Source organism: Scophthalmus maximus, chromosome 14 (genome assembly GCF_022379125.1).
Source record: "Scophthalmus maximus strain ysfricsl-2021 chromosome 14, ASM2237912v1, whole genome shotgun sequence".
Taxonomy (NCBI): domain Eukaryota; kingdom Metazoa; phylum Chordata; class Actinopteri; order Pleuronectiformes; family Scophthalmidae; genus Scophthalmus; species Scophthalmus maximus.
The window spans coordinates 12,148,123-12,160,181 of NC_061528.1; the positions used below are offsets into that span (position 1 = coordinate 12,148,123).

General features: G+C 46.4%; 1 protein-coding gene across 3 annotated transcripts in view; it reads left to right on the plus strand.

Annotated features, from left to right (window-relative positions):
* Positions 1–3,460: 3,460 nt before the first annotated feature.
* igf2bp2a (insulin-like growth factor 2 mRNA binding protein 2a) overlaps positions 3,461–12,059 on the plus strand; it is a 46,123-nt gene continuing 37,524 nt past the window's right edge. The window contains exons 1-2 of one of the 3 annotated variants that reach the window (XM_035651383.2): positions 3,461–3,911; positions 5,179–5,239. In XM_035651383.2, coding sequence (XP_035507276.1) covers positions 3,737–3,911; positions 5,179–5,239 — 236 coding nt within the window. In that variant the 5' untranslated portion in view covers positions 3,461–3,736. Of the gene's footprint in view, positions 3,912–4,341; positions 4,361–5,178; positions 5,240–12,059 lie in introns of those variants that run through there. The other 2 variants (XM_035651382.2, XM_035651387.2) reach the window with 2 other exon arrangements.

Consider the following 12,059-nt stretch of genomic DNA (forward strand, 5'->3'; position numbering starts at 1 on the left):
CTTTGGCTTGTGTCCCTTCTTACTGCACTTCAACACTGGTGTCAAGCCTGTTATGATAAAGATACATCAATGTTGTCTTCATCGTACCACATTGCTGTGTTCTAAATTCTGCAGGATTTAGTTTCCATCAGCCTTAACAATAGTAACCGCAGGCATGTGGAAGCCACTTTAAAAAGAAACAAAACTTGAAATAGCCTTATACTAGAGACACCAGTTTCAGTATGATTTGGCCAAATAATGAAAAAAAAAATGGTAGAGCAGTATTCGAGGGGATTTTACTAGGTGCTTTAGCAAAGTGACAGTTTATCTAATAACACTGAGATATTAGAGATGCACCTCTGAATCAGAATTTTATTTTCATCTTTTCAGCAATTCAAATAGGGAAATGAAATGACAGTAAAGTTAGATTGTCAGGCAAATGAGATTTAAAGGCAACTGCTCATAAGGGCTCATTTATGCTTAGTAAAAGAGTATGATTTGTAGATACTTGGTATGTATTTGTAGTCTTTTTGACAACCATATGACAATTGCTTATTCATGAGTAAGCATTACATAAACAAATATTACTGTAACTGTTCTCCCACCGTGTGTTGGAGCGAGACCTGCTGAGCAGTCTCTGGCTGTGAGGAACTGAAGTCCAACATCTACCCCTGCTGGGCACAGGAGTCAAGGCATGTTCTAACATTAATGACAGAGTACAGTAGTATATGTTTAACTGTATCACCTGTTTTAATCTTGGTTTACTGTACTTTAATTTTAGTAATTCAGATGAAAGTTAAAAGAAGAGCAGGAAAAGCAGTTTGCTTAAAAACATAGTCAGCTCCCCCAAATAATTAGAATAAAAAATTGGCCCCTCGTGTGTAGTGAAATCAAGCCATGCACATTGTTTTTGTTTTATTTGTTCATGCTTTTCCATATCGGTTATTAGACTTCTCCCTTCACCCTATTACAAAGGGGGTGATTTGATTTAATTTTTGGAAAAAAAATGTTTTATTATAGTATTAGCATAGTAATGCATTTGATAAGCTTTTCTTACTTGCGACAAAAGTGTTAAGTAAATGAAATGCAAGACTTCCCTCAGATTATCCACAGGCATTAAAAGAACTGTTTTTCAAACCACCGATTCAATGAGAACTTGAGTTAAATAGTTGATTTACTCTTTGTGTTACTGGAGTTCGTACGCGAAGACTGAACCTCTGAGAAGTGTGTTCACTGTTGTCACACCATGTTTCATGTTCAGGATAGAAACAGGACACCAGGCAACTTCTTTGGCAGGATGTAAACTGCAAAAATGTCCTTTTAACCCCAGTTTGTTTTAATGCTCCTGTTCAAATGGCTCTTTCACCTGATCCCCTGGTTTAAAATAACAGTTTTTAACTTCTGCCCCCACCTTGGAAACTCCACACGCCTATTTATTTCCCTCTTTCACCACATGTGTGTGTGTTGTTTGTTCCGAGTTCCATACGTGTCACATCCCTCCCAGTCCCAGTTCATTTTCCTCTGGGAGTGGAAATCATTTTTTATGGGTAGCTGCATCATATGACAGCACGCGGACCTGGAGGGGACAACAAGTGGACACGTCCCGAGTGGGCAGTGATTTCGTGTGCTGGAGAAAACATTGTCCCGTCTCGTCCACGTGAGTTAACGTAGCGGTGATTGGATGTCGGTGTGATAACATGAACGATGAAAGATCTTGTTTCACCTCAGGTGGGAACGAGTCTCTGGGGCTGGCGGCGGCAGAAAGAAAGAAAGAAAGAAAGAAAGAAAGAAGCCTGCAACAACTGTGTCAGCATGTCATCGGGGGAAGTAACTGAAGAGCTGTTTTGTAAATAGACCACCGCTCGGACATTCCTCTGTTCACACACTGACGTAAACAAGGAGGGAGAGAGAGAGGGGGGAGAAGAGAGGGGGGAGAGAGAGGGAGAGAGATAGAGAGGGGGGGGGGAGAGAGAGGGGGGGGGGGGGAGTGGGGGGGGGGAGAGGGGGAGGGAGAGAGAGAGAGGGGGAGGAGGGAGAGAGTGGGGGGGAGAGAGAGGGGGGAGGAGGGAGAGTGGGGGGAGAGAGAGGGGGGGAGGGAGGGAGAGAGAGAGGGGAGAGGGAGAGAGGGGGGAGGAGAGAGAGAGAGAGAGGGAGGGAGAGAGAGAGAGAGAGAGGGGGGGGGGGAGAGAGAGGGAGGGAGAGAGAGAGAGAGAGAGGGGGGGGGGAGAGAGAGAGGGAGAGAGAGAGAGAGAGAGAGAGAGGGGATGGTCACTCCTGCAGCTGGCACTCTGCTCCACAGTGGGGTGGCAGTAATGTTCCGAGGCGCAGGCCAGTTGCATGCAGAAAACACTCAAGTGCTGCAGGCGAAAGGCTCCTCCCCTCGGTAACTGGTGTAGGTACAAGACTGCACATCCATGCATGAGCACTGCAGCCCCCCCCCCCCCCCCCTTGTTGTGCAGCCGCCAGCCTTTCCCCTTCCTTGCATCTCAGCTTTTGTTTTGAAATCCCTCCTTTACTGAGCTTTCACTCCCAAACACACCCACATGCACACACCTACATCTACACACACGAGAAAGAAAGAAAGAAAGGAATGAAAAGAAGAGGAAGAAATGTCTGTACCATGTCTGTAGCCTGGAGTGTGACAGTGTGCGGGGCACCGGGCACAGGAATCCCCTCACTTCTCCTTATGAGCTTCTAAAAATAAAATGTTTGCTCAGCTTTACATTTTTTTTTTGCACTTGAATGTTTAACCGCTAACCTGCAGGTGACAGTGGAACACTGGGAGTGTCATGACTATGAATTTGATTTTTTTTATTTCGAATGAATGGATGGACACTTGACGTCGCCTCTACAGTATGTGCTGCCAGGTGGCCCCTGGTAATGGAGTAGGGGCCACCGGGCCAGCACCAGGGCAGAGTTTGCAAGAATTGCTGTTTTTAGGTTTCACTTTCTGTATTGGTTTTTTTTTTCTTCTTCTTCTTCTTCTTTTGTTTTTTTTACTGTTCTAAAATGTGCAGCCAGATACGCTGCAAGACCACGAATATCAGGTCAACAAACGGGCGCCAGGCTCCATATTTTCTCCGAAGTGTGAAGATCCGCGACAGAAGAGCCCAGTGACAGCGACTGGATTTCCACTCGTGTCCTCGGCCCCACTCCCCCAGCCTGTTGCGAGACGCGAGCAAACTATGATTTGATGAGACGGTACCAGCCCCTCTGCCTCCTTCCAGCCCATCCTCGCGCCGTGCCACTCTCACACCCGGGTGCGCCGTGTACGCGGGGGGGGGGGGGGGGGGGGGGGGGGGGGGGGGACGAGCACTGATCCCACATGCACCTCCAAACATCTTCTTCTTCTTGTGATTTTAAGGGAGATTTTATTAAGAGGCGGCGCTTGTTGGCTCCAGAGAAGCGTCGTAACGACACTTTTCTCTCTCTCTCTCTCTCTCTCTCTCTCTCTCTCTCTCTCTCTCTCTCTCTCTCCCCCAGTCCTTGTTAAAAGAGTTTGACCAGGGCCAGAGTTGGTGCTGGGGGTCGCCTGCAGCTTGGTGATTTCCTGAGGGGGTACTTGCTTCCTCTTTTTTTTTTAAAAAAAGAAAAAAGAAAAATCCCATCTGATTTTCTTATTTTAATTTTTTTTTTTAAATTTCATCTTTTATTTTTTTATTTCATTTTTTTTTGTTTTTGTTTTGTTCTACTTCTCTGAATATCGCCACTCTCACTGTGAGATCTGACTGCCCATCGAGATTTTTCCTTTCAGACCATGAACAAACTATATGTTGGGAATCTAAGTCCTTCGGTCACCGTCGAGGACTTGAAGCAGCTCTTTGCGGAGAGGAAGCTGCCAGTGGCCGACCAGGTCTCACTCAAATCCGGCTATGGTTTTTTGGCCTTCCCCGATCAGAACGCGGCCATAAAGGTTATAGAGACTCTTTCTGGTAAGTGTGGAATTGATAAGTGATGCTTGTGGTGACAGGGGAGGGGGGGGGGGGGGGTCACTGCGAGTCGAACCGCACGATCAGATTAAAAACGAGCTCCGGTTGTCCGGCAAAGGGGCAAAAGTGTCAAATTAACCACCGGCTGTGTCCTTCTCCCTCGCACGGGACAGTGTTGTCTCTCTCTCTCGCTCCCCGTTGCCTTTTAAATGTTCCCTTCTCTGCGCTCACGTCCGTGTGCCGTCGGGGTTGACGTGCAGGCTCAGTTTCTCCGCGCTCGGATCCGTGATCGATCGCGGGACGAGCTGCCCGGTCGGTCGCCCCGAGACGACACGAGCCGTCGTAACGCAACTAACGCGCACAATAACCGACATCTCGGCGGCGGCTCCGGCGGTGCGCGGCGCTGCTCGGCAGGCGCCCGCTGGAATGTGTGGGATGGTCTGACGGTTCGGGTAGGCATAATTATTTTTCACTTATTTTTTATCTTGATTTTATTAAAGAGAGCGCGGCGACGCGAGCGCGCAGAACTCGTCGGATCCGTGTTCCCCTGGTGCCTGGGCATGTTTTTACGAGGTGTCTTGGAGGTGGGTCACGGGGGTCCGGAGGAAAGGGCTCATAAACAGGTAGCTGAGTGGGGGACGAGGTGAGACGCTAATTCCGTGCTGCGCCAGGCCACTCGCAGTAGGAACCAGACGCCCGTGTTCGAGGCTCTCGCCCGCGAGTGCTGCACGTCCCCAGCCCCGCCGGCCGGGTCGACCGCGGGGAACTGACCCGCCGACGCGACAGGGGACGAGGGAGCGACACGAGTCACGGAGCGTCTTCATGGCGCTTTCTTTTCTCCCCGGGAGCAGAAAAAAAGAAATACCCCTCATTGCACTGTGAGGGCTGTGGGAGTGGAAAGCATGGCTGCCCGTCCCCCCCCCCCCCACACACACACACTCTCACTATATGAGCTTATCATGCTTCCTTTTGGCGCCCGAGTCCCCCTCCTCGGTGACCCCTCGCAGAAGTGTCCCCACGCGGCGCGTCGTGCGCGTGTCGGTGTTGAACGTGTAGTTTGTCCAGAGCCGCCGCCGCCGCCATGCGCGCAGCGACGCGCCCGTGTGGAGGACTTCCCCCCCCCCTCTCCTCCTGCCACAGGGGCACGGCCGTTTGAATGGGGACGACTTGGTGAAGTGATTCAAAGTGTCGCTGCGGCCTAACCAGCCTGCACTGTTGCCTCCACGACCCGCCGCTAACGTTGCACTGTCAACTTGTCGTCCCTCCACAGGTAAAGCCGAGTTGTACGGAAAGGTGATAGAGGTAGACTACTCTGTTCCCAAAAAACTAAGGTAGGCCGCCTACACATTGCACGCACGCGCACACGCACGCACGCACACACACACACACACACACACTGACGTTGTAATCATACGCCCATACTGTGCCCATGGCGGACTACTGTGACCTGTAGGCTTCCGCTGCGAAATGTAGCAAGCACACATTTCTCCCCTTGTTTTCTCGGCTGCTTGTGTGTGTGTGTGTGTGTGTGTGGTTTCCACCAGGCTGTTGTTGTTGTTGTTGTTGTTGTTGTTGTTTGCTCGGTGATGAAACAAAAGAAAAAAAATCAGCGAAGAAACCGTTTCAGTCCCAACATCCGCAGAGGAGCACACGGTGGCTGCTGCCGCCATATCGCGTGATCTGCAGCAGCGAGGCCTATCCCACTGTAACACACACACACACACACACGTCATCATTCCACCTTAATTGAATCTCACGTATACTATAATCAAACTAAGCTGCTGCACGTATCTAAGTTGGCTGTTTTTCTCTTTTCCCCTTTCCCATACGTAGGCGTTAAAGTTTCCTTATTGACCGTAACACTGCAATGCACGATGAGTTGCATACCAATCAGCTGAGCCTCTCCTCTGTGGTTACTATAGCCTATACATGTGTGTGTGTGTGTGTGTGTGTGTGTGTGAGAGAGAGAGCAAAGCCAGGGTTGGTCTGCTGACGTATAGGCCAACTGCACGATCACGTCTTGTTCTGTGCCTTCGCCATCGGCGCGTCCACGCACGAGAAATGCAGCTTTTTTTCTTAACGAGTTCTGAAACAATAATTAAAACAGGCAGCGCCCCCCCCCCCCCCCCCCCCCCCCCCCCCCGTGCGTAATGCGCAATAAAGTCCCTGGTTTGCGGCAGGTCGTGGAGCCCATATGCTCCCTAAAAAAACCACGTATCCTGGCAGCACATTGCACACCCAGCTCCTGGGCTGTAGGGGGAAAGACGACATTGCGTGACAAAAAGGTAAATATTCAAGCCCCTTGCCGAGGAACACGTGACCCACACACTTTATGCGTTTCCAGCATAGTCCTCCCCCTCCAGAGCAGGCGAAACTTTCCTGCTCTGCTACTACTACAGGCTCTCGCCTTCCCTGCCAGTGCAACGCTCTGGAGGGAAGGGGAGAGAGAGAGAATGAATGTGTATGTTCAAAACGTCGCGTGATCGAGCTGCCGTCGCCGCTGCCGCCGCCTCGGTTCAGTGGATCGATGTGAGAGCGATGTGTCAGCTGCAACATGGTGTAGGAGAAGCCCTCGCGCCGCTCCCCGCGGTTCGTGTGCACGTAGGCCGTGGCAATGTTGGGAGAGCCTCATAATGGCTGCCATGATGGCCCCGCGCACCGACTGCACGGCCATGGGCGGAATCGGATGGGGAGAGAAAATGTCCATACATGTGCCTGCGCGTGTCCAGTCGGCGCGTGCACGCCGCTCGGGGCCCGTGGGGCGAGTTGCTCGCCTGGCGAGCGGGAGCAGCGCGGGGCGCGCGCACTGCACAGGTGTTCATGTAGAAAGAAGACGCAGGGGCGACCGTGGGCGAGGGACACGCGGAGGCGTCCCTTCACATTGTTTGTCCCAAATCGGTTTTAAAAAAAAATATTTTTTTTTTAGGGCGATCGAGCTTTTCCACGGCCATGATTTAATTTCACGTTTTAAGCCCCCGAGAGTTTTTCCTCTCGCTGTGTTTTTGGGGTGTGATTTTCTCTTGTTATTGCAGAAACATCTACGTTGTTTGAACGTTTCAAGCCTGAAACGAGTGTTTTCGTCCTGCAGTGTGGAATATAATTGTCATGATCCCTCCAGATCAAGAAAATGCATATTTTAATTTTTTATATAAATTATTCTGTAATCTCAGGCATATTAAGAATGATCAATTAATGGTATTAATAATAATAACAACATATTTGCACTCAAATTATATTTCCGGTATGTTATTTCTAAATCATTTATTTAAATGATAATATAAATCATTACAGCTATTCTTATCTTTTGATTTTAAATATATGTGATTACTGTAGTGAATGTACATAGTTGAACATAAACTTCTGATCAGTTTTTTGGGAGTTGTGTGTGTGAGCCTCACACCTTCGGGCCTACTGGCTTTTCCTAGTGTTGTGAGTCTGCTGTAGTTTCAGCTGCTGTTTGCTGTGTGCACTGTTTGTTGATATATCTTACTTGTGTTTTGTCTTCAGTGTGATAATAGGCATAATGCGATTAACCATCAAATTATGTCTTTAATTACAAGAAATAATGACAAATCATGTTCGTTGTAATAACATTTTGTATGCCTTTTGTTATTTTTCTCTAAAAGACGGATCCATGTTTAATGGCTTTAAATGTTATTCAAAATTGCACCGAAGAACGTATTTGTATTTGCTTGAATGTCCTATTTATCATTTAAATGTTATTTAACTTGTATACATTTTCTATTTTGATATTTCAAATTGGTTAAGAGACACCAGCTAGCACACAATTTAACATGGGACAATTTGAAAAGAAGTGAAGTAGATTTTTGATTTATTTGTAAAAGCTTTTGAATATTCTTGTCACAGAAAATACAGAATAATTATTTGCACATTATTAGTTATATTTTAAAACTAGGTTTGTTAATGGTACTCGGTTAATTTCTATTCAAAGGGATTGATTTGATTACTGTAACAGTGCTCTAATGATGTAAGTTATTAGAGCACTGATATTGAAAATTAATTCAATCATTTCATGTTAGTGAGTAAAAACTTTGAATCATATTTCTGGCACATGTTTGTTGATTGTTATAAACACATAAGATTGACAAGTGATTGTAGGTTTAAACTTTAAAATAATCATTGTGTGATAAAAATTATCAATACAAGAGAACTAATGAAACAGAAAATTAATATATTTACGTAGAATGGTTAATACAATTATTACTTGTTTGTTATAACTCATTACCATTGCTATATTATCTAAATTCTATTTGAAGAATGAAAAAGAGTTTAAAAAGACAATTATGTTTGTTTCCTCAAACCTAAATATCGTTCTTGCATTTTTGTTCATGTGTTTTTTTTAAATGGTGGCTTATTCGGATACCAGAAATCTGAGAAAACAAATAAAAAAAATCCCCTCTGATCCTTATTAAGCTTCCCTGCTAAGAAAATCAGGTGGCCGAGTGTCTGCTCATGTAACAAACAGGGAAACAGTGTGACTTGGTGTTAATTGGCACTTGTGCTACAAGAATGATATGCAGCGTTGCTTGACTATGAAATGGGTGGTGTGGGTATATAGACAAAGTGACTAACGTGAGCTGTTGCTGTGGATATGATCAATATTCAGCTATCAATATCAAGCATGGGAAGTCTGTAACTGTTGTGGGATGAACACAAATGAAGCTGTACAGTGTAGAGATGTGTGTAGTCGGTTGTTTAGCAGATGAGGGTGTCACAACCAGACTCTAGTTATCAATCTACACCTCTGACTTAACCTGCAGTGAAAACATTTTAAAATAGAAAGTGTAGGTGCTGAACATGTGCGGCCTCTTGTGTTACACTCCATTAAGCTGTATTACGATAAACACAAATTGAACTGTTTGCAATTTGCGGCTTAATGCTGTTAGATCAAGCTAAATAGATTACTAGACCTTTTTTTTTTTTAAACTAAGGAATACAAACCAAGACATGGGTGTAAACATCTGCATTGCACCACAGTGGTGCACATGCAGATGTGTGTGTTGGGTTGTCAGTGCACACGGAGTCAAAACAGCGAAATATGATAGCCATCAGTTGATCCACTCCGAATCCATTAATACTCCCCAGTTGATCCTGGGTGAAGGGGAAGCTCTCCAGTTAGGCTCAGGTTTTGTCCGGAGTGATAGCAGGAGCCAGTGCACTGCTCCCCTCTTAAGCCACATCCGCCTCCTGACTCCTCATGTCTCCCCATCACCTGTCTGTGAGGAGGCAGTGCACAGAGGCATCCGTTCTGTGGAGCACATGAAGTGTCTCTCCGCTATGTTCACTTTCTGCCTTAAAGAGCGTTTTATTGTCAAACCCTTTTTGTTGGGTTTGTCTCAGGCTTTTGACTCATGAAGGGCGTGAAAGGAAGATACACACCATGTTTTAGATCAGTTTATCTATTGCCGGAGCCCTTTTGGTTGTAAAACGATGCCCGTGAAGTGAAGAAGTGAAAAAGAGCAGAAAATGAGATAGTTCTTCATTAGCACTTAATAGGAAATAATCACTATTTACTCATCATGTTTTAGCTGAAGGCTTTTAATTCGAGTGTGCAGAGCCCGCTGCATTTGACTTCTACAACCCTGCTAAATTTGTATTTCAATTATGAACCTTTCCACCAAAGCAGAGTAGCGCAGTTTTCCCCAAAAAGTGATAACTGATTTGCTGGTGCAACTTCGTACATAGCTTAAGGGAGCGGGGAGATTATATGTGGGAGAATTGTAGATTCACTGTGTGTCTTTCAGACCTGTGGGATTGCTGTTTTAAGCTCGCTCAGAGCTGGAGGCACCTTTTATTTTTTTTCTTCAAACAAGACACTTGTGTGTGTGCTGTACATCACAGCAGCCACCGGAGAGATTCACTTCTCCGCATGCTGTCATTCACATTCCACTCCAACCTATTGCATGACTAATACGCTGGAACAGCATCGCACTGATTACAAGCAGGAGTTAAGTAATCAGCTTGATGACTCGTAGGATCGGCAGTGACGAGGTGTGGTGGGTGTGGCTCGGAGGAGGATCTGACTGGACATCCCAAGTCTCCCCAAATACCCCCCCCCCCCTCGTCCCCGTGCTGATTCCAAGTCACTGAAATATACTAGAGATGAGAGGAGTAAATCAGGACCGTGCACTATTTGGAGATGGTTTGACCTTAAGGGAAGTGACAGAAGTGGAGCAGCGATCGCTGATGTGTCTGTCCGGTGACCAATAGCAGTTTGAGTTTAGTAACACCATCCATCCGCTGTAGGAAAAGAAGGGCACACTTTTTTTCTGCCTGTGTGTATGTTTTGTGACCTCCACATTATATTTTGCCCCTTACGAGTTTGGGTTATTGAATGATGAGAGCAATGGAGAAGCGGCTCACGGCAGAAGAAAGATAAACCCACAGTGATTAGAGATGAGAGCCGTGAAGCCTCCTTCAACCGAGCTACTGATGCCAGTTTCCTTCTGTCTAGAATCTGGCTCGCTGGGGTCGGCTTTAGTTTGCCAAAAATAAAAGGGAATATTGTGACCCTGCATTCTGTCAGCACTAAATTTATTTAAAGAAATATGTGCAGAAACACCATTAGCATATAAATTCACTGCCAATAATTTGTGAGAGTTCAATTCTTCTTTTGCATTGTTTACTTCTCTTGCTCACCTGCACCCCGTTTTGTACGAATGAAAAGCTCAAAAAGAAAAACCTTAGAAAGGAAGAATCAACATTGTTTTTAGCAGATGTTTGAGGACGCTAAGCAAGTATCGCTAAGCAGGGTTTGATTAATAGCTGGAAACTTAAATATGCCGCATATGAATATTTAATGAATTATAAATCATGATTATGTGTAGAGCAGTTTATGCCCAAGTTCTTTTTTTTGGGGGGGGGGGGATTTGAAGATGTAACAGCTGCTTTGTCTCTCCTTCCATTTATTCGTCCCTCTGTTGCTCAGTCTGCTTCATTCATGTGTGTGTGTGTGTGTGTGTGTGTGTGTGCAGCATGTGGGTGTGGGCTCTATGTAGATATGTTCGCACACAGGCTAAAGATGATACTGGAGAGACTGACGAGCCGTGGTGTGTCCCAGTTGAAAGCTCCAATGCCGGATGCAAAGTTTAGTGTTTCTCGCCTCTCAGTGTGCCAGTGCTCCCTGTGGGCACCCAAGGGTGTGGTCTCCACGGAGGGGCGGGCAGCTGAGGCGCACAGCAGGTGGCATTGCTCACGCGGGCAGACTCCGTCCTTGTCCCACATCAACACTCTATGACCCTAGTACCCATGTGCAAATTTAGAGCTCTGATGGGTCTTGAACAGGTGAAATGAATACGACGCACGCTCCTACCAGGCCAATCAGAGTGCGACACCGAGCGAGTCGGGGCCCGCGAGGCTCACACACAGCCAATCCTACTCTGTGTGCTCGAGATCGAGGCTCTTGAAGAACACATGGACTTAGAGCCTTGAGCAGGGAAAACTGTTGGCGTGGAGCTCCCTTCAGGTCAAATGGTCATTTTGATCTCTTCCATCTGACCTTTTCCCTTCGTGCATTCCTCTGTCTCTTACCTTGCAGATAAAAAGGCACTGGCGCAGCCAGAAGAGTGGCCATGGGCGAAACATGCAGTCCTACATGAACATCCTCGACATCCGCGGCCGAACCTCTGAATCAAATGACATTAACATTTCTGGGTGGAAAGTCAGCGTCGACCGCACATCGACAAAAAGGAAGATGCAAAATGAGCACAAAGAGACAAAAATGAATACAATCACACTGGGGCACAGCTGTCAAGATCGAAGCAGATTCCTCCATTTATTGTTAGTTTATTTAATATTTGAATTGTGTAAAGTTTTTTATTTGGCATCCATTTATTACTGAAGAAAGAAAATAACTATTACGTACCAGATGATTGCCATAGCTGTAAAAGTGAGTCTTCACAGAGTGTTACTCATTGTTACGAACGTGTCCCCCTTCTTAAAAACTGTGCCCCAGTCTGGCCCCTATTCAAAGCCCACCCCTGTTTCCAGGAACATCCTGATATGGTTTGATTAAAAAATTAAGGAAAGAAGCGTGGACCTGGATTAGTTCTCCCATACAGCTGCAGGAATGTCTTTTGACATATGCTTAATGTCATTTCTCTGTGAAGCAGCAAATGTCGGAAGATACAC